This window comes from Pectinophora gossypiella, chromosome 14 (assembly GCF_024362695.1).
Source record: "Pectinophora gossypiella chromosome 14, ilPecGoss1.1, whole genome shotgun sequence".
NCBI lineage: Eukaryota > Metazoa > Arthropoda > Insecta > Lepidoptera > Gelechiidae > Pectinophora > Pectinophora gossypiella.
The window spans coordinates 15,551,482-15,573,748 of NC_065417.1; the positions used below are offsets into that span (position 1 = coordinate 15,551,482).

General features: G+C 41.1%; 1 protein-coding gene across 1 annotated transcript; it reads left to right on the forward strand.

Moving 5' to 3' along the window:
* Window positions 1–149: 149 nt before the first annotated feature.
* On the forward strand, window positions 150–21,452 carry LOC126372697 (tektin-3-like). Its single transcript, XM_050018545.1, has 11 exons — window positions 150–176; window positions 271–410; window positions 953–1,204; window positions 1,838–1,928; window positions 3,293–3,434; window positions 4,211–4,308; window positions 14,963–15,082; window positions 16,150–16,282; window positions 17,312–17,442; window positions 20,399–20,553; window positions 21,242–21,452. Exons 1-11 carry the CDS (start codon window positions 150–152, stop codon window positions 21,450–21,452), a joined length of 1,500 nt encoding a protein of 499 aa, XP_049874502.1.
* The last annotated feature ends 815 nt before the right edge of the window (window positions 21,453–22,267 follow it).

Genomic DNA, 22,267 nt, shown 5'->3' on the forward strand with positions numbered 1-22,267 from the left:
TTTTTTTGATACGTTGGTGCACCTGAGGAAATAAATTGACACCAATTTTGAAATTTATTTTTCTCTCAATGCCATGATTTTTTTTGAATGACAATAATTCCCGGATTTTCAAAATTTTGTCCCGTGTAGGCTAGAAAAAATCTACCAACATGTCTAAGGAAGTTACTATGTGCACGGTAAATAAAATAATTCTTCTATTAAGGTATAGGTAAAATGAGTACCTCGATGTTCTTCCTACTATCTGTTACTTCTCTATTATATTCATTACAGCAACTCCAACAATGGAGCCCCGTGAAGGAGACGGCGGGGGCTCCGCAGGCGCCGCCCTCCGTTGGCTACTGCTTCCACACTCCTAAGAAGCACCCGTGGAGGCCTATCATGGGATACGAGGAGATTGAAGTTACTCCTATGTAAACTGATATTAATTATTTCTCCTTAACTAACCATATATCTTTTAAACGTTCTTTATATAATTCTTCATAAAGTGGTCGGAAATCATCTCTCCAAAGTTAATAAATAACTTACCTCTTGTAGAAATGAAAATTATAAATATTCATAAGTTTATTAAGCCACTATTCTTCCGTGGTAGGCAGACAAAATTGTCAGTTTTGTCGTCCGGGATATGCCAATGCAGCCTGGTCGAAATGACACACTCGCCCAGTCCAGGTTGTTGATTTGCTGGAATGAAACAAAATAGGGTCGATTAGACTCATGCTTTCTAATAGTATTCTGATAGTCTGTGTTAACTTGTAATGTTGCATATTAGAGTCGATAGGTTTCGAATTTCCTTTCTTAGTTTTCTTTACAAAAGGGTTAACTACTTTTTAGTTTCACTCCGATAATTAAGTTCTTGCTTACTATATGGTGGGGGCGCGGAATTTTGCACGAAACCCAGTTCGCTTCTTCCGCTTTCCTGGGTGTGTGTACAGCAAGTTTATATTTCCGTCACCAGGCCGTCGCAACCGATAACGAACACGATGGTGGATCCGTGCTACACCCCCGCCGGCATGGCAGCGGAGCCGTTACGCTTCCCTAACCTGGTGACAGGGTTCGACCGGAGCCCCGAACACGCCGCACGCGCCGCTCTGTACACCCGCTACACACAGTACGAGTGGAATCAGAACAGCATCAAGAATTATAATGAATCTGACGCTAAGAGGAATTTCTCTGAGAGAATCAGGAATGATATCATGAGGAGTATCAGGTGAGTTCAGGGACAGACCACTTGTTTGCTGGTCTTTCATTTATTCATAATAGTACCGTATGAAACTTGGAATCGGGACATCGCTTGTGAGGTTTATTTGTAACTGCAGTTGGTACCTACTTAATTTACCTATGTAGGTATGTAATCCATCAAATAGCTTTAGTACCTACGAAAGTTACAGGTCGGTTTTTAAAACATTAAGAGGGCATAGGCCTTGTAAAGTAACGGCATCCCGGGTACTTTGACGTAATCGTACACGGGCGCCTGTGTGTGGGTAATGCTGTCCGTCCTGGCGGAAGAGGGGGGGTTGAGGTAAACCTAGCTCAGACGATGGTGGGGAGAGATTATTCCTTATTCTATGGTAACGGGACATCCAAATAGGTAAGTAAATAACGTATCACATGGTATAGAAAACACCATAATGTATCTAACTATCTGTACCACCGATGTTAATCCTATGAATGAGATTGTGTTTGACTCATAAAGTGCAACTGTCTAGTTTTTTTTAACGTTTTGCCTTCAGATGGCATTAAATACTTGAGCGGACAAATGTTGAGCGCTGAGGGCCTCTCACGCGGTAAACTTTTTTCAAAATGTCAAGACACTTGTTAAGTTATCGGTGATAATTTCCAGGGAGACAGATGAGATCGGAGCCCAGGGTCAGAGGGATGCCGGAAGAAGACTCGGCGAGCGCATCACTGATACTACCTTCTGGCGCAATGAGGTACGGCAGAGATTTTTCTAGTAGCCCTTCGGCAATTAAAGTGGTTCACAAAGGAATTTCTGTGGTTTCTGAATGATTAAGTATCCCACATGTTAGTAGATACTTATATGTATAAATGCGGCTCTAAAAAGACAATCATCTGAAAAAGCAATAAGTATTGCAATTTGACGTTTGCATTTGTACCTACCTATATATTAAGTATATTGTTTTTTTAGATGGATTGATTCCCAGTAGGACTAACATGGGCAATGTGATAAAATTTTGTCACGGTCATTTTATCGAATCTGACGATATAATTATGTCGTTTTGTCGATCGGTGCCAATATGTGACCCAAAATAAGTCATGTCGTTCTATCAAAATACGAACAAAATCACGGTACACGCATGTTAGGGGAAAAAACAAACTTATCGATTTCGACAAAATTGATTCTACTGGGTGAGAGCCTTCAGCGCTCCCCATTAGTCCGGCCAAGTAGTTAATGCCATCTGCGGCAAATCGACAATAAGTCACGTCAAAAAAAAAGGACAATTGGTTGAATCGATCGATAATTTTATCACGTTACGCATTGTTAGCCCTGCTGGTGTGGTCTAAAGGACTCAGCACACCCACCAGAAGCAGGCGAGAAGTACTGCAGTTCGAGTGCAAATCCGCGCATGTTACGTTATAGTACAAGGAACTAGGTTTATGAAAGTGCGTCATACCAAATTAGTTTTTGTTTTAGAACTGAAAGAAAGATAGAAAATAATTTATTTTAGAAATAAGTAGGTGTGGTACAGTCATGAGCAACATAATGTACCCACTTTAGGACTCTGACGCACTTACATATTTGACATTTAGTGAGACTTACAGTTCAATTTGTCAAAAAAGTTAATGTGACATGGTACCAAAGTGTAAACATATTAATGCTCGTGACCGTACACAGAATAGAATAGTGAACAAAATAATGAATTTATACCTTATCTCTAAAAAGGGACGTCACCTCAGCAAGATGTTGTGACACTCCCTCAGGAGTGCCACAACGCTGATTTTCAGCTGAACCCCAAAAAATACTGAAATATAAAATATAATATAGGCTTAAATCTGAACAATCAAATTAAATAACTTTGTTAATAATATGTATACATTTAACGGATTATAATGAATTCAAGTTCGAGGGTGTGTATGTGTGTGTGTGTGTGTGTGTGTGTGTGTGTGTGTGTGTTTGTTAAGTGAGAGTGTGTGCTCTCAACTGCGCTCTCAAAGCACGCCAGTTTATACTATAACCTCTTGTCCGCTAGAAGATGTTTTACGAGGGTCTAGAAATTGGTAAGTCATAGGCAGCAATGAGGTATCGATGTTCTGTTAAAGTTAGTGTGTATTGTAGGTGGGGATAGAAATGGAGCGGCTGGTATCGACGTGTGAGAAGCTAAACGACACGAGAAGACAACTGGAGCGAGCCATCGCCGGCATCGAGGGTCCATTGCATATTGTGCAGGAGTGCCTCTACCACAGAGAGAAGCGACAGGGTCGGCATCCAATCAAAAACCTATCTCTTCCTTTATAGTGTGGGTTGTGAACTTGTGAGGTGGATTACCAACCGTAGCAACCCTAGTGTCAGGATTATTATACAGCCACCAAAGGGCCCGACGAGGTCGTGCATCAGTAGGTGACTACTAAGTAATAACCGGGACTAACGGCTTAAAGTGACTTCCGAAGCACGGATTATACCTATCTTACTTTCGGACAATCGGTATCGGGTTTCGGTTTTAGAAAAAAACTCTAAAATTATTTCTTTACTGGACTAGTTGTTACTTGAGTATCAGAGGCTTTTGGCTGCTCAATTACTATTGAGCCTAACCCTATGACCCGACAGCAGGACTGATGAGGTCGATCTTTGGTCTCACAACCCACACGAGTGATATGGAAGTCTCCATCTTTCGAGTGGGTTGGTATTAAGCCGTCAAAAGCCCTTAATGTGATTCTAGTAACAACTACAATGGTCGCAGAGATCGGCTGTTTAACGTGCTCTCCGAAGCACAAAAGGAGAGTGCCGGTTCTATACGTACTTATTAGTATTTGTAACATCACATAACAAATACTTTATTGCACAAACAGGAAAATACAAAACAAAAGAGAAGCGGCCTTATTGCTAAGTATCAATCTCTTCCAGGCAACCTATGTAACTTTTATGGATTCAGTGTGGATCGTTCTCCATCAGTCCGCATGGAGTGTGCTCGGTAATCCCTCGGAGAGGGTACTATTTTTTTATTTAAAGTATTATTATTACTTCGTTATGTTTCAGGTTTGGAGCAAGTCCACGACGCGGTGGAGCAGTCGCTGCTGAGGGAGGTGGCCATCCTGCGCGATTGCCAGGACAAGTTCAGGAATATGCTCGAAAAGGTACCACCGGTTAAAAGCATTATTAGGCATTTGCTAACCGTTTCCCACCGTAGGTCATATCGTCACTTACCAGAGAAAGTAATACGAAACACACGCAAAAATAACACACTCACACTGATCAAATTTATCAAGTACTTACTTAATAGTGCTAGGTATAGGATCATCTTACACAATGCTACTTACGAAAAAGAATGGAATGGACCATACTTAATACAATCTTTCTTCACATCATGTAAACCGTGGAAATATTATTATAATAACACTCTGTCTACGATGTAAACAGTCAGATAAGATGTTCTTTTGGTCTCTTCCGTAAGTACCTCTAAATAATGAGGGTAGACGAAAAAGTTGTTCTACAGTTCTAACTTACATCAATTGTTAACTGTGTACTACGATGAAAAAATAATGTCAAGCGAATCTTCAAATAATAAATAAGTAGATAGGTGACATCTTAAAATACACCTGTTCTGTGTGTTTTGCATAGTCTCCTTTCTATGTTAGTTATAATTTCTACAATATTCGCGCCGGTTGACAAAATGGCACACTGTGCTCGCTTCCTTTGCATATTTGCATCACGTTTATAACGTATAACGGATATGGTCCTAAAACGCGCTATCAAAGTTTTCTTAAATCTCAATACAATTAGCGAGCGTTACATCGTGTTGTTGGGAGTCCATCGCCTCGAGGGAAGCCAGTCTCCGTCAAGGCTGGTCTTGTATTGGCGGTCTATGCGTTGTGCACAATGATACTGATATGTGTACAGTTCCTGATCAGTTGACTTGAGCAATCATTAAAAAAAAGACCCATGCTACACAACGTTAGTTGAACAATTACCTGTGAACGCGATAAATACCGACAGGTTGAATTGACTCCTTTTTGCTACAACGTAATGTAATATGGGCTAGTTTTCTCTTCGCGGGTTGGGAAGTCAGACAGACAGTCGCTTCTGTACACATGACATCATCATCATCATTGTTCATTTGGACCTGTCAAAACTTCAGGTTAGGTAAGCGGACCCTGTGGAAATGGAATTTAGGGAAATAATGCCATATAGGAAAACAAAGATATAACAGTAGATAGGTACCTACAACATGCTGCTTCTGCGTGTGGGTGGGGAAACATTTAGATCAGTGATAATTTAGAAATGTTTATAACATAAGGATAGAATAAGGAATAATACGACGTTACGTCTCCGCTCCCCACCAGCGTCTGAGCTAGGTTTACCTCACCAGACATAGTTTAGACTTGAATCGTATAGCGTCAGACGTCACACACACAGACTGATAAACACGAAACACACGCAAAAAATAACGCACGCTGTTCAACTTTATCAACGATAATAATTTTAGGTATAGCATCATATTACACAATGCTACTACGAAAAAGAATGTACTTAATAGACCATATTAAATAAGTACTTCCAATCTTTCTCAACATGTGGAAATATTATAAATTATAATAATAATAATCTTCTATCTAAATCTACGATGTAAACAGATAAGATGTTGTTTTGGGCTCTTCCGTAAGTACCTCTAAATAATGAGGGTAGACGAAAAACTTACATCAATTGTTAACAGTGTGTACTACGATGAAAAAATAATGTCAAGCGAATCTTCAAATAATAAATAAGTAGATAGGTAACATCTTAAAATACACCTGTTCTGTGTGTTGTGCATAGTCTCCCTTCTATGTTAGTTATAATTTCTACAATATTCGCGCCGGTTGACAAAATGGCACACTGTGCTCGCTTCCTTTGCATATTTGCATCACGTTTATAACGTATAACGGATATGGTCCTAAAACGCGCTATCAAAGTTTTCTTAAATCTCAATACAATTAGCGAGCGTTACATCGTGTTGTTGGGAGTCCATCGCCTCGAGGGAAGCCAGTCTCCGTCAAGGCTGGTCTTGTATTGGCGGTCTATGCGTTGTGCACAATGATACTGATATGTGTACAGTTCCTGATCAGTTGACTTGAGCAATCATTAAAAAAAAGACCCATGCTACACAACGTTAGTTGAACAATTACCTGTGAACGCGATAAATACCGACAGGTTGAATCGACTCCTTTTTGCTACAACGTAACAAATACTTTGTTCTTTACATAGGTACATAACAAATGCTCTTAGATAACAAGTGCTTTATTCTTTATTCTAAGACTTTATTGCTTAATTTCATTTTATTACAATGAAAAACCAATGTAGTAGGTAATGTTTGTGACCTAACCTGTATTGGGCTGGTTTTCTCTTCGCGGGTTGGAAGCTCAGACAGACAGTCGCTTTTGTACACATTCGGTCCTGTCAATATTTCAGGTTAGGTAAGCGGACCCTGTGGAAACGGGATTTAGGGAAATGATGCCATATAGGAAAACAAAGATATAACAGTAGATAGGTACAACACGCTGCTTCTGCGCGTGGGTGGGGAAACACTTAGATCACAGTGATAGGTACTTAATTTAGAAATGTTTATAACATAAGCATAGAATAAGGAATAATACTACGTATATACGTAGAATGGCAACTCTCCGCTCCCCACCAGCGTCTGAGCTTTACCTCACCAGACATAGTTTAAACTTGAATCGTATGGCGTCAGACGTCACACACACAGACCTCCTAGAAGTTCGCCCCGGACCCAGTGGCCCCGGACTTAATAAAATAGCCTCGTTTTACACAGACACTATATTGACGCTCTCGTACACGCGCATCTGTGATGACTAAAGTAGTCTTACTTTGTGGGGCGGGTGAGTTTACCACCACCACCACCACCATCTGTACTACCAACCTGGTAGCATAGTACAGTCGTCACCACAAATATAAACACTAGTATGGGATAATACTACGAATAGAACGGCAACTCTTCGCTCCCCTCCAGCGGCTGAACTAGGTTTACCTCACCCGCCTCACAAAGTAAGACTTACCAGCGGTGGTAGGTTCCGCAAGGGGCCGCCGCGGCCGCCTGGTGTATTTACCACCCTGGTATTTAGAACGTAGTTATGGATCCCCCACAGCGTATAGTAAACGTAAGATTGTGACACATCAGCATATCAGGGTGGTCTGTCTGGCTGAATGTGCAGTACGGGTGGCGGATGCATCGCTTGCAGAAAGATAAGCCTAGCGTTAGTTTTAAGACTGTATTTTTGAATCAGTAATAAACGACATCTAAATCTGTTCGGTTCTTTTACTCTACATTTAATTTAATTAGTTTTTAAAAAAACATTTTCTTAGCTCCCGAAACTTGACTGGCGCAGCCGGTAGGATTCGCTTTCCTATACCGTGCGGCTCGTGCTATATAATTCGCGAAAATTGGACTGAAATCGTCTGATGCTGTGAAGACTGCGTGAGCTAATACGGACTAAGCGAATCCTGCGAACAAATAAATTTGTCGAAAATTGGGACCTGAAAATTGGAACATGCGAGCAGCCGGCTGGTGAGTAGAACTTTTCACCTTCCTTACCCTGCCTCTGTGTTCTGTTTTCCCGGGATTAAACTTCTCCCGTTATTTGGTAATCTTTGAAAATTAATAAATACTCCTCTTTATTAATTTTATTAGGGCTACCTATGTGTTAAGTATAGGTACTTAGTAAGTGTAAATTTATACGTATATACGTTTATTGAGTGTTAAATCTATCTAATTAATAGTAGTTTATTATATTCTTAGTGTTTAGTGCTTAGTAGTTATAAACTTGATTCACGATGGAATCTATCAGACTAATTCCTAATGAAATGGTTAAACTCGTCCCATTATTTGATGGCGAAAAGCGTCATCTAAACCTGTTCATTCGAAAATGTGAGTACATAATAGATAGGTTTCGCGGTAATGAGGCTCAAAATCAGTATGTAATGCAAACACTGACCAGTCGATTAATAGGGAACGCAGCCTCCCTTATCAGTGAACGCGGAGACATCGAAACATGGGACGAGTTAAGAGCTTTACTTACCCAGCATTTCGGTGATCCAAGGAGCGAGGAATGTATAAACATAGAGCTAGAGACTTTAAAAATACGTGCAGGAGAAAGCTTTTTGGATTTTTGTAATAGAATTCAATCGGTTCGTTCGGTTTTGATGTCAAAAGTCAATCAGATTGCCGACCCTAACATGAGAGCAAGTAAAAAGACTATTTACGAACACACTTCTCTAAACGTCTTTTTGTACAATTTACCCGAAAGTATGGTACGTATAGTTCGGCTAAAGGGACCTACCACCTTAGAAGAAGCGCTTGGTATTGTGTTAGAAGAAGTAAACTTCCATGATCAATATCAAGCGAGGAATAAAATGTCGCAACACAACCCCTCTAACTCTACACAAAAGCCAGTAACCCCAACATTTAAATTCGGACTCCCACCGTCCATTCCGCAAAATTTGACATTTAGGCCTCCGGTGCAACAACCGTTCCTCATCCCTAATTATGTACCAGTACAACAACCACGGTTTAACTTTGGTATTCCTCCAAATAGACAAGCGAATAACCCGACTCCACAGAACCAACCTCAAAATAATTTCGGTTATCGCCCACAACAGTTACCCCAGTTTGGTTACCGCCCCCAGAATTTTGGTTACAGACCTGTCGGCCTCCAACCACAACCTCCAATGCGCCCTCAGCAATTCGGAATGCAACGTAACTTTAACGTTCCAAATACGCCTAATAACCAGCGACCTTTTGTGTCTGAGGACGTATCGATGAGAACAGCACCACCAGCGCGACCTCAACAGGGGTTCCGCTTGAACGAACTAGATTTACAAGAAAATGAACCGTATGCCTACGTCGATGCGTGTTATAATGATTATTATCCTTGTGATTACGAGTACTACCCTATTTACAACGAGATGGTTAATATGCAATCTGCACCGGTGTCTGAAATAGAAACCACTAAACGAGACGATGTCCCAGCTGAGCCTACCGGAAATTTTCAGATACAGGCCTCAGAGAGAGACATATCATAGAGCTAAACTGTAATGCGAACTTACGATTACCATATATCTATGTACCGGAGATAGACGCGAAACTAATGATTGATACAGGGAGCACGCGCTCGTTTCTTAGCCCGGAGAAGGCTAAACAATACTTTGCACCTCAAATAAATTACGAGCCCTTTAAAGTTATCAGCACCCACGCAAGTAGTGACCATGATCACGTGGTAAAGATACCTCTACCACCTACATTTAACAGCTCTGAGTGGCATAAATTTTATATATATAATGTAGATTCACGTTACGACGGACTCGTAGGTAACGATCTCCTGAAACAATTGGAAGCTGTTATTGATATGAAAAATTTAATAATCCGTACCAACACTACAACTATACCTATCATACATGAGTGCACCAATGAAACGATCGTATTACCCCCGCGAACTGAACTCAAAGTGAAGTTACCTACTGATTTGTATTCTGGTGAGGCTATTCTGAATTACACTCAGTTTTGTAAAGGTGTGCGTATGCCTAGCGCTTTAGTCACATGTAATAATGGATATGCGACAACTATGATTCAGAATACCCTAGACCAAGAAATGACGCTAACTATAACTAAACCTTTTAAAGTAGCTGAAAAACCTGAAACCGACTGTCAAATTAATACCATAACTAATCTGAATGAGATAGAAGTCGATAAATTACTTACAGAAAATCTATCAAAATTGCGACTAGATCACATGAACGTTGAAGAGCGTCAATGTATATCCAAACTGTGTGAAGAATATAAAGACATATTTTACTGCGACAAACTACCCCTTACCTTTACGAACCAAGTGAAACATTTTATCCGTACAAAAAATGAGGACCCAATATATACTAAACCATACAGACAGCCGCCTGCCCAAACAGAAGAAATCAGGAGACAGGTAGAAAAACTATTAAATGATAACGTCATACAGGAATCGTTCTCTCCTTGGAGCGCACCTGTACACTTGGTCCCCAAGAAGATGGATGCCTCAGGTGAAAGGAAATATCGCATGGTGATCGACTACAGAAGGCTTAACGAGATTACGACCGATGACAAGTACCCACTTCCTAACATCACGGATTTATTTGACAAGCTTGGGAAGAGTTCCTACTTTACGACACTTGATCTCGCTAGTGGGTACCACCAAATCGAAGTCAACGAAGACGACCGACAGAAAACAGCGTTTAGTACATCTAGTGGACACTATGAGTTCATCCGTATGCCATTTGGGCTTAAAACAGCGCCTGCAACTTTCCAGCGCGCAATGGATAATATTTTGAGAGGGCTGCAAGGCATTCACTGCTTAGTATACCTCGATGATATTATAATATATTCCAGTAGCTTACAGGAACATATCGAAAAATTGAAATTGGTATTTGACAGACTTAGACAGACTAATCTGAAGGTGCAACTGGACAAATCCGAATTTTTACGAAAAGAAGTGCTTTATCTCGGTCACACAATTACCAAAGACGGACTGAAGCCTAACGACGATAAAATAAGAAGTATATTAAACTATCCACTACCAAGAACTACAACAGAAATAAAAAGCTTTTTAGGACTGATCGGCTACTACCGTCGCTTCATAAAAGACTTCGCTAAGGTCACGCAACCCCTAACTTCTTGTTTGAAGAAACGTAATAAAATTATAATTAACGAAGCCTATACCAACGCATTTGAAAGATGTAAAGAACTGCTAACGACTGTACCTTTGCTTCAATATCCTGACCCAGAAAAACCATACATACTTACTACCGATGCGTCTTCAGTGGCTTTAGGTGCCGTATTGTCCCAGGGCACGATAGGATCGGACAAGCCAGTCGCGTACGCCAGCCGTACGCTCAGTGACACGGAGAGTCGCTATAGCACAATAGAACGTGAGCTACTAGCAATAATCTGGGCTGTGAAACATTTTCGGCCCTATTTGTATGGCCATAAATTTTACATCTATACAGATCATAGACCTTTAGCATGGTTGTACTCTCTTAAAGAGCCAAATAGCAAATTAACACGCTGGCGCCTCCGCTTACAAGAATTCGATTTTGAAGTTATTTATAAAAAGGGCAATCAGAACACTAATGCGGACGCCCTATCTCGAATTAAGGTAAATGCTCTCGGATCTGACTCTGAAAATGATGATGTATCAATGAAAGTCCATGTGGACAAGAAGGACGAAGAATTACAAAAGTATATAGACAGTTTAGTACAAGACATATCCCAAATAGCTAAAAACAACAAACCTATAGGCAATTCTGATACGATAACCATATCAGACTCGGAAGCTACCTTGTCTATTTCGGACCCCTATGAGCTAGAATCAACTTACCCTGTGCCTTCAGTTTCCAGCGGCACGGAGACAGCTCATTCGGCTCAAGAGTTAGAATCCCTTGGCATCCCTATACTAAAAGAAGCAATAGATACTAAACCTAACCAAATTCTAGTGTTCTCTTGGTTTAGAAACGAATTACAGGTTAAGAACCTTTCGAACAGAAAACAGAAAATTTTAGAGGTGTTCCTACCAATAAATAACGAAGATTTGATTAAACGATTCTTAAAAGAATACATAAGGAACAATATAAAATATTTCATTTACTTCGAGAATGAAGAGCATAGACGAGACTTTTCTAAAATAATTATTGAACTATTCAAGAAAGGATCAATACAGTTTTATGAATGTACGGAACGCGTAATGTACGTAGAGGATGAAAAGGAACAAAGGGCCATAATATTGAAACATCACGAAGGAAAGGAATGCCATCGTGGAATTAAGGAAACCACTTGCAAAATGCGTAGGAATTATTACTGGGAAAATATGCAAGAAACCGTAGCGGCAGTGATTAATGGATGCGAGGCTTGTAAAAAGATGAAGTATGATAGGAAACCCTTGAAACCTGTATTACAGTTGACCCAGTCTCAGGATGCACCCTTCCAAGAAATATTTATAGACCTCTTTAGTATAGAAGGGAAAACTTACCTTACATTGGTGGATGCTTTTAGCAAGCTCGGGCAGGCACTGGAGATCTCAAACCGTTCCACCCCGGAGGTTGTACGCGCCCTTATAAAGTACTTTTCTTTCTATGGCATACCGAAAAAGATTTCGTGCGACCCGGGTACCGAATTTAATAATGAACTCTTAAGAGAGCTCACATCCTTCTATAAAATAAACTTACATATAACGACACCAAATAACCCTAATTCCACGGGCATTGTTGAGAGGTTCCACTCAACTATTATAGAAATATACCGATTGGCTAAATATGAAAAACGATGTACTGATGCCTCTTCTACCATGACGTACTCAATTATGGCCTATAACCATTCTATACATTCTGCCACGGGTTTAACACCCTTTGAGGTATGTTTTGGTCATACAGATTCAGGTAAATCTTTCGATGTAGATTTCGAAAAAACTTACATGCAGCGGTTAATCTCAGATCATGCTAAGCGCACTAAATATCTTTATAAATATATATCGGATAAAATGTTAGATCAAAAGGAGCAAGCTAGGAAAAAGAGGGGAGGCGAAGTTGATATAGATTTCGAGGAAGGCCAGTCTATATTTGTGAAAGATATTAATACTAGGAAAAGCAAGGACAAAGCAAGGTATCACAAGGCAAAAGTACGCGGAAAGGTAGAGAAAAACACTGTACCCATTACGATTGGCATTAGGGATACGAAAGCGCCTATTAAAAATGTCAAACGTCCCCCGCAGGTGGAGTTTGGTCATGATGACCGTGGTGCTGAAGAACCATGCCCGGGGCCTTCAACTTCAAAGGATTGAAAGGAACCCTGGCATCCTTCCTGTAAAAGAAGGGCAAGCTTACCGTCAAGAAGATAGGTGGCTGATAGTTAAGGTGTTAGATTTAAGTTCTTTAAAAAATGAATTAGCATTTAATATTTTAAAATATAGAGATTTTTGTAAGTTAGTCGATATCCATAAACCCTATGTTAATGAATTCCAAAGTCTGAAGTTCCAAGTAGAATATGTTCAAGACATGGCAACTGAGAAATTCACGCAACTAGTACCGACAAGTAGAGTAAAAAGAGGTCTACTAAACCCTTTAGGTTCCTTAATCAAAATTGTTACTGGAAACTTGGATCACGATGACGCTATTAAGTATGACTCTTTGATATCTAAACTGGAAGGCAAGCAATTCCATATAGACAGAAAGGTGACTTTGATCTCCCAAATGCTGGATAACCTTATAAACAGTTCCGAATCGCTCCACGAAAATACCATGATATTAGACGAAAGGCTCAAAAGAGTTGAAAGAATTGTAAAAAATATTGCCACTAAGGAAAATAATTCCATATACACTACATATATATTAGGTATGTATAGTATGTTTATTAACAACTTCCGCACAATTTATTTGATTTTGGATGAACTGGAAACTGCATTAGCTTTTACTAAGATTTCTGTATTACATCAATCTATAGTAAATTCTACGGAGTTGTTACAATTGTTAGAATGCATAAGTAAAACCGATAACTTAGTATATCCTGCAACGATCGATAATCTTGTTAATTTAGAACGAATAATGACTGTGAAAGCTTTTATCAAGGATTGCCAAATAACTTTCATTATAGAAATCCCTTTGACGGACAACGGTACTTATAATTACTTTAAATTGTATCCTCTGCCTATGTTTAATATATCAGAAAACAGAACAGTAATCATTATCCCAAAATATCCTTACCTGCTGGTGAAAGGTTCGAAGTACTTGCCGGTAGCCACGCCGTGTAACGAGATTAGTTCCAGCCAATTCCTGTGTACAGAAGAGAATGTAGCGTCCTATCCAGAACTCACCTGTGCAGAACAGCTCATGAAATTCGATCAGAACTTAAGCTTATGCTCACCACACGCTGCTGAGGTAGAGAACATAAAAGTGCAAAAAATTAGCCCCACTAGCTGGATTCTGCACACCAGAAACAACATAATTCTGGAAAGCAGATGTGCCGATGACACCGAGAGGCAGAATCTTCAAGGAACGTACCTTTTATCTATCGAAGAAGGTTGTGTAGTTTACCTGGAAAACATAAAATTACGTCGCCACAAATATTTGACCGGAAAAGTTAACTTCAAAATCTTACCAATCATAACCCTGCCGGAGCTGAAGCTGAAGGAACCGGAACTTACCTCTGAAAAGATAGTACAGCTGAAAGGAATAAATTTAGATGACTTAAAACATCTATCATACATATTGAAAAAGGAAACGTCAATCAGTGATGAAGTGAAAGATTACAGTGCAGTGAAAGTGAAAAACAATTACATTAGCCTAAGTGACATAATTCTCTATGTAATTTTAATATTCGTAGTAATAGTAGTCATAGTTAAATTTAAAGAATGTATAGTAAGAAAATGGCAGAATTATCGGTCTTCTAATTTAGACGATAATTCTGAACTTAGGGAGGGAGGAGTTATGGATCCCCCACAGCGTATAGTAAACGTAAGATTGTGACACATCAGCATATCAGGGTGGTCTGTCTGGCTGAATGTGCAGTACGGGTGGCGGATGCATCGCTTGCAGAAAGATAAGCCTAGCGTTAGTTTTAAGACTGTATTTTTGAATCAGTAATAAACGACATCTAAATCTGTTCGGTTCTTTTACTCTACATTTAATTTAATTAGTTTTTAAAAAAACATTTTCTTAGCTCCCGAAACTTGACTACGTCCATCGTATGATGTTGACTGTTGTGTGTTGTTGTGTTCGTAGGTGCGGCAACAGTCGAAGAACTGTCGCGCGACGCAGCACGAGCTCGAGACAGACATGCGCAACAAAGAGTACGCGCTCGGCATCGACTCCATGTGCCACCAGCTCAACAACTTCTCCAAGGTACGCATTATTAGCAGCAACAACTACTACTATATCGCATTAACCTCCGAGTACCTAGTTTTGTTCCTTCCCATTGCTTCAACTAATTACCGTCAAATTCTTATATAAGTATGCAGAGCTAGTAAATCTTTCAATGAATTGTCACGTGATACAGATTTGGATCTGTTTAATATTAGACCTAAAGATATTAGGCACCAGCTGAGTTGTGGTTTTTCTGAGTAAGTAACGTCTAAGCGGGTTCCGAGTGGTGGAGCGTGAATTTTTTTGGTGAGTTTGCTGTTCTCATCTCATATAAGTAGATATTAAGTTGTTATTAAGGTGTTGTTTATTTAAAATAAAAATAAATAAACAATGATTAGAACTAACCTGCCTTTGATAAATGTTAGATAAGGAGCCTCGCATGCGTCTAAGGAAAGTCGTGAAGAGGCTTGTCAAAGCTGGAGCTACCAATATGGTACAATCGGTTGCAATCGCAAGCAATGTGTCGCCGCGACACTAATGCTATGTTACGATGCGAAATACTATAAAAATATCTACGTAAAAACTGGTAGTGTTACCGCGACACGTGGCGCTAACGGCCTCCGTGGTCCAGTGGTCGAGCGTTGGGCTCACGATCCGGAGGCCCCGGGTTCAAATCCCGGTGGGGACATATCACAAAAATCACTTTGTGATCCCTAGTTTGGTTAGGACATTACAGGCTGATCACCTAATTGTCCGAAAGTAAGATGATCCGTGCTTCGGAAGGTACGTTAAGCCGTTGGTCCCGGTTATTACTCACTGATGTAAGTAGTCGCGTTACATGAGTCATGTCAGAGGCCTATGGCGGCTCAATGATAACCCTGACACCAGGGTTGATGGGGTTGGTATTCCACCTCACAACCCACAGGATAAGAAGGCGTGCCGCTTGCTGCTGTCTGTAGTCGGTGTGACCTTATAACTGTTAATTGTCATCCGATTTAGGGGGAGGGGAGGTATTCCGCACTAGTTTTCTTCGTGGTTTGTGTTCGCCTCAACTAGTTACTAAGTAAGACTCGACCGTGGTTGACCATGTGTGTCGCTGGGTGCAGGGCCTGCAATTCTACGCGGGCATCGAGCGCTACGACCCCACGGTGTGCGACACGCAGCGCTGGGCCGCCGCCTCGGCCGCCACGCTGCAGCGCTCGCAGTCGGAGCGCGCCAAGGCCATACAGATGCTCTCTGGTAACCCACCACCACTATCCTTACCAATGAACATAAACAAGCGGTGAACGTGTGTCTAAATCTATTTCTATTTATCTATTTATTTACATTTCACGACTTTACAGTGCAGAGGCGCCAATGCGCTGTGAAACTTAAGCCTAAGTATGCCTAAGTATTTGACAGCCAAGCAAAGCTGAATCCAATTGTCAAACATACATAAACTTACGCCTATTTCCCACCGGGGTAATCAGAAACTATGGAATTTCATTCGCTTCGATCCTGACACATTTATACATTATAGAGGGCGATGTGGCTCACCACCTATCATGTTGGTCTAACAGAAAGCCCGATATGGGAAAGCAGAGGTGCATAGCATATTATACGTACATTATACATATATGTACCCAAGTACAAGTATACAGGGAGTTAGTGACACCGTACCGAATACTAAGGGGATGATTCAGACTATGATTCTGAGATGATATCAAGTAGTATCATCTCAGAATCATAGTCTGAATCATGTTATGGAGTGTTATGGAGGAGCTCGGTGGCGCAGCGGTAAACGCGCTCGGTCTGCGATTGTTGAAGTAAAGCAACTTTCGCAGAGGCCGGTCATAGAATGGGTGACCACAAAAAAAAAAGTTTTCATCTCGAGCTCCTCCGTGCTTCGGAAGGCACGTTAAGCCGTTGGTCCCGGCTGCATTAGCAGTCGTTAATAACCACCAATCCGCACTGGGCCCGCGTGGTGGTTTAAGGCCCGATCTCCCTATCCATCCATAGGTGCCCCAGCAGTGAGGACGTTAATGGGCTGATGATGATGATGATCAAGTATCAAGTAGAATTTTCCGTCGCAAAAATCCTAATTTTTTTTGTGTTTTTTTTTTTAATTATTTTCAGTTCAATACTTTTGCGACGGAAAATTCCACTTGATATCAACTTAGAATCATGGTCTGAATCATCCCGCAAAGTTGCGTTACGATGTCACTAACACCCTGTATATGCTATGCACCTCTGCCTACCCTACTACTACTATGTTAAATGTAATTGCAGACACGGAGAACCTGATCAACACCTCGGCGACGGAGATCTGGGACCAATGGAGCAACACCAACAGCTCACTCACGCGCCGCATCGCCGAGACCATCGAGATTAAGAACAAGTTGCAACTGCACCTACACAAGGTAACCGCGTCCTCCGGCCAAGTAGAATAGAATAGAATAACTTTATTCCCAAAACAGTGAAGGTTACAAAAGCATTTACATAAATTAAGATTAACAATGCCCAGGGAAATGGGACTGACTCAGCATATTGTTGCTAAGAGTATGGTACGAGTGCCCACTCTCACCAACACTGATATTCTGCCAGTACCCATATTACGCTTATAATTAGTAATAAATGAATTGAACGTGCCAACAAAAAACCGTGCCGTGAATTGTTTAAAAACGAAAAAATAAATAAATAAGTAAAGTTAACAAAGTATAATATGAAAATCAGTAGTCTGCCAAGGGGTTAAATCATAATTGATAGTATAAATAAAAATACACTTCTCATCAAAAAAATCGAAACACTTCCGTTTTCATTGTTTCTGTCCGAATTTAACACAAAAAAGAATTCATACGATGAAAAAAAAATACATAAATGTATAGCTGGCAGTTTGGCCATTACAGTAATAAGCAAAAATTCTAAATTCAAAATTAGAATTTCATTTGTTTATCTTGTAAACGAAATGAATCACTGTTTTGAGACAAATGTGTGTTTAGGGTTGGAGTACATTTAGCGTTTAAAAACTAAAAATTGGCGCCTATCCTTAAACTTTTTGTTTTTTATTTCAATACTGTGACTTTGGGACGTCTGAAAAAAGGTTTTTTTTCTAAAACGTATGGATACTTCGCCCACAGAAGCCGCCCAAGTTGTGGCATTGCTGGATTCTGGCCTTAGTCAGCGTGTTGTGGCTGCAAGACTGCATCTAAGCCTGTCATCTGTTCATAGAGTCTATAAACGTTATCGGGAGACTGGTTTGTTCACGCGCCGTTCAGGATCTGGCAGGAATCGGGTCACTTCTGAGCGGGATGATCGATTTATTGTAACAACTTCTTTAAGAAATCGACGCCTTAACGCTTTTCAACTGCAGCAGCGGCTTCGTGTTGTACGAAGGGTGGCTGTAAGTGACTCTACAATTAGAAGAAGGTTGAAGGATCGTGGACTGGTACCGCATAAGCCAGCAAATGGGCCGAAATTAACTGCAGACCATCGAAGAGCGCGCCTTAACTTTGCACGTGAGCACCTAAATTGGTCATACCTACAGTGGAGCAAAGTTCTCTTTTCTGATGAGTGTAAAATTATGCTGTATGGTAACGACGGAAGGAACAAGGTCTACAGAAGAGACGGAGAACGCTATGCACAATGCTGCATTGAAGAAAAGGTCAGCTATGGTGGCGGTTCGTGGACGGTTTGGGGAGGAATCAGCGCCGACGGTAAGACAGAGCTTGCTTTCGTGTCTGGGCCACGTCTGCCTGCACTAAACTGTCATCGGTACGTCGAAGAGTGTCTCGAGCCTCATGTGATGCCCTATGCACATTTTATTGGCAACGGCTTCATATTCATGCACGACAATGCTAGGGCTCACACCGCGGGCGTCGTACGAGATTATCTTAACGAAGTCGATATCTCTATTATGGAATGGCCAGCAAGAAGCCCGGACATGAATCCCATTGAGCATCTGTGGGATGAATTAAAGAGACGAATTCGAGCAAGAGATCCTGCCCCAGAAACACTTAGCCAGCTGCAAGATGCAATCCAAGAGGAATGGGACAATATACCACAGCATGTGATCGTGACTCTCATCCGATCGATGAAGAACCGTATGGAAGCAGTAGGTAATTAGAGCTCGGGGAGGGAATACAAGTTATTAAATAAACGTTTTTTAGCTTTTTTTTTCATTTACGTGTGTTGTTTTATCCATTTCCTTTATACTCCATACGGAATAAAAATGACTCATTTAACAAAATACGAAACCTATGAAAAATTAATTTAAATTTAGAACATTAACATTAAGATTTGATAAGCTCATATTACTCACTATTAAACGACATTTAACATTTATTCCTAAATGTACACATTTTTCTGATAATCCTGACAAAACGCAAACTTGAAGGTGTTTCGATTTTTTTGATGAGAAGTGTATATACTTAAGCAAATAGAATAGATTACTATAATGGTATGTAATTGGTAGGTGTATGTATATGTGCAGAGTTCAGTCACCCCTTACTTTTTTGAATATTAAAAAGATGTTCTCTAATTTTTTCTTAAAAGTAAATAATGACATTTGCGGCAAATCTACAATAAGTCACGTTAAAAAAAAAAGGTAACCGCGTCCTCTTCCGTTTTGCACGCTCATGATCCTTAATAAGGTGGGCAGAACTTTTGTAGCCACTTTTAACATCGGATACCATTTGGTGAATACAATATCATTTTTGCCGCAGATGGCATTAACTACTTGGCCGGACAAATGGGGAGCGCTGAAGGCTCTCACCCGGTAGTTTGAAATAAGTACATTACTCAAGATTTGACAATTTAAGCCACAACCCTACTAGCAAGAGTCGTATTCTTTTCAGATCAAACTATAATTATAACCCAACTTATTTTCGGTGTAGGTATAGCATTATCCCTACTTTTTAGGGAACGGGTAGTGGATTCTGTTTGACGTGACTTGACGCTGAGTATGCGCCCTGACCTGAATCTAATGTACTTCAGAGACCGCTCTGAAGTACATTAGACAAACAAATAAGACGAGAGACGAGAGAGAGAGATTAGGACAGGAGAATTTTACCGAAAGTACTCCTATACAATTAAAACACAGTCATAATAACGGGTTCTTACCGCGTTCCTATACAATCATCATCAATTTAAGAGCCACGCTCTTGTCGGTGCAGCATTTTCCATGCTAGCTTTATTAGGGAAAAATAGGGCAGTGGTTTCCCTCTCCTATACAATACAATACATAATTCTTTATTGCATAAAAGGCGCCCTTATTGCTAAAGTAGCAAACTATCCTCCTATCCTCCGCCTCGTATTGATATTGTGGGACCCAAGCGCAAGCAACAAAAGTACTAACCTTGTGAAACCGTGGTGTGTCAGGTCCAACAAGAGATCTTCGACATCGAGAAGACGCTGGAGCTGCTGAACAAGGCCATCGAGGACAAGCTGCAGCCCATGAAGGTGGCGCACACGCGGCTGCAGGCGCGCACCAACCGCCCGCACCTCGAGAAGTGCCGCGACGAGGCGCAGAACAGGTGACGTGTTGCCTTGCATAGAACCTAACTTGTATTGGGCTGGTTTTCCCTCCGCGGGTTGGAAGGTCAAGTCTTGTCAAAAAACCGGGCCTGTCAAATCTTCTGGTTAGGTAAGCGGACCCTGTGAATAAGACATAATGACGTTACATGGCTCATGTACCTATCTTGCTAAGGCCTATGGTGGCTCAATAGTAACCCTGACATCAGAGACACGACATTAATTTTGGCATCGCATACGAAGGAAGAGAGTCCTGGACTACAGGCGCCCCGAACATGCATTTTTGTTTCAAGTGAGCCACCCACGACCATAAAATTTTGATCTAGAGAAAAAATACTCCACTGACGCAAACTAGCCACGAGTCTATAAGTGGTTCTTCTTTCTCGTGTGAATTGTGACGTCAGTGATCGGACCTCATCAACCCTGGCGTCAGGGTTACTATGGAGCCGCCAAAGACCCCTGGACTACACTTAAGTAAATAGTAGCCGACTGCTTAACGTGCCCTCCTAAGCCAATGCCTCCACCAACCAAGTGGAGAGACGTAAGGGGCGGTCTGTCTCTAGCAGTGGAACGTTGTTATTTATCTTTCTTTGTTATGTCGCCACCGGGAATCGAATCCAAGACCTTGTTAGATTGATTCGGGTGCACGGGGTTAGAACAGCAGCGTGTTTACGTGCGTGTCCCCCCCAGGCTGGTGAAGGAGGTGTGCGACCTGCAGGCGACGATGGAGCTGCTGCGGTCCAAGATCGCGGCGGCGGAGGGCACGCACCAGACGCTGCTGGGCGTGCGCGCCGGGCTGGAGGCCGACCTGCGCAACAAGACCACCACGCTGTTCATCGACCGCGACCAGTGCATGGGGCTGCGGCGCGGGTACCCCGTCACCGCCGCCATCAAGGGGTAGGCGGGGGGCGGGGGACACGGCGAGCGGGGGGCGGGGGGGAGGTGTTCACACCAGCCAGGATATTCGGTATACTATTCTAAGATATTTTTGACACGGTAATGGTATTGACTTCCGGTGTTCGAAGAATCACCCCATAGAGAAAACCGTGTAAGCGCCTTTTTGAAAAATGACATTCGGATGTGATTTTCATACTTCGCAGTAGACAAACTGGTTACAATCCAGGTAAAAAACTCCATTTTAACAGGTCTCCATTTTTACCCGGATTTAAAGTAGTTGAAATAAATTGAGGTTTAGTTGAAAAAAATCACACCAGCATGTGATTTTTCAAAAAGGCGCTTACGTAGTTTTATTATTGCAGTTATGTCGTGAATTATATTAAAAAAATACATTACCCTCCTCCTTTGACAGTCGGGTAAAAAGCTGAACTGAGAATGTGTCCCATTACACAATTATCAGCAAATGTTTTATACATCTATAGCGCGGGCGCACGTCGGTTGAGCAATAGCAAACTGCCTGTTTACGTTGATTTATCAGATATTTGCTGATATGTTACCTACCTAGTCAACAGCACAAGTACCGAAGTATTGTTTAGGCCCGTGGTTGAGAATCCTACTAGTGTTACCCTGGACGTACTTTTTACCGATAACAGCGTACTAAATACTAACTAACTGTTACACTGAAACAATATGCTGTTTTTTTAAGTCTTTTATCATTCCAGCAATTATGGTTATAATCAATAATAAAGTTTAAATCAAAGTCGTACAATACAAATTATGATCGCATATTTTTTGTTATATAAGTTATCAGCGTGAGTA

Bases quoted from the DNA above. Each gene is read 5' to 3' on its own strand.
- LOC126372697 (XM_050018545.1), top strand. From the start codon at position 150: ATGTCTAAGGAAGTTACTATGTGCACG. The intron at 1,205-1,837 runs GTGAGTTCAGGG...GATAATTTCCAG, and splicing joins GATATCATGAGGAGTATCAG to GGAGACAGATGAGATCGGAG. The intron at 15,083-16,149 runs GTACGCATTATT...CGCTGGGTGCAG, and splicing joins AGCTCAACAACTTCTCCAAG to GGCCTGCAATTCTACGCGGG.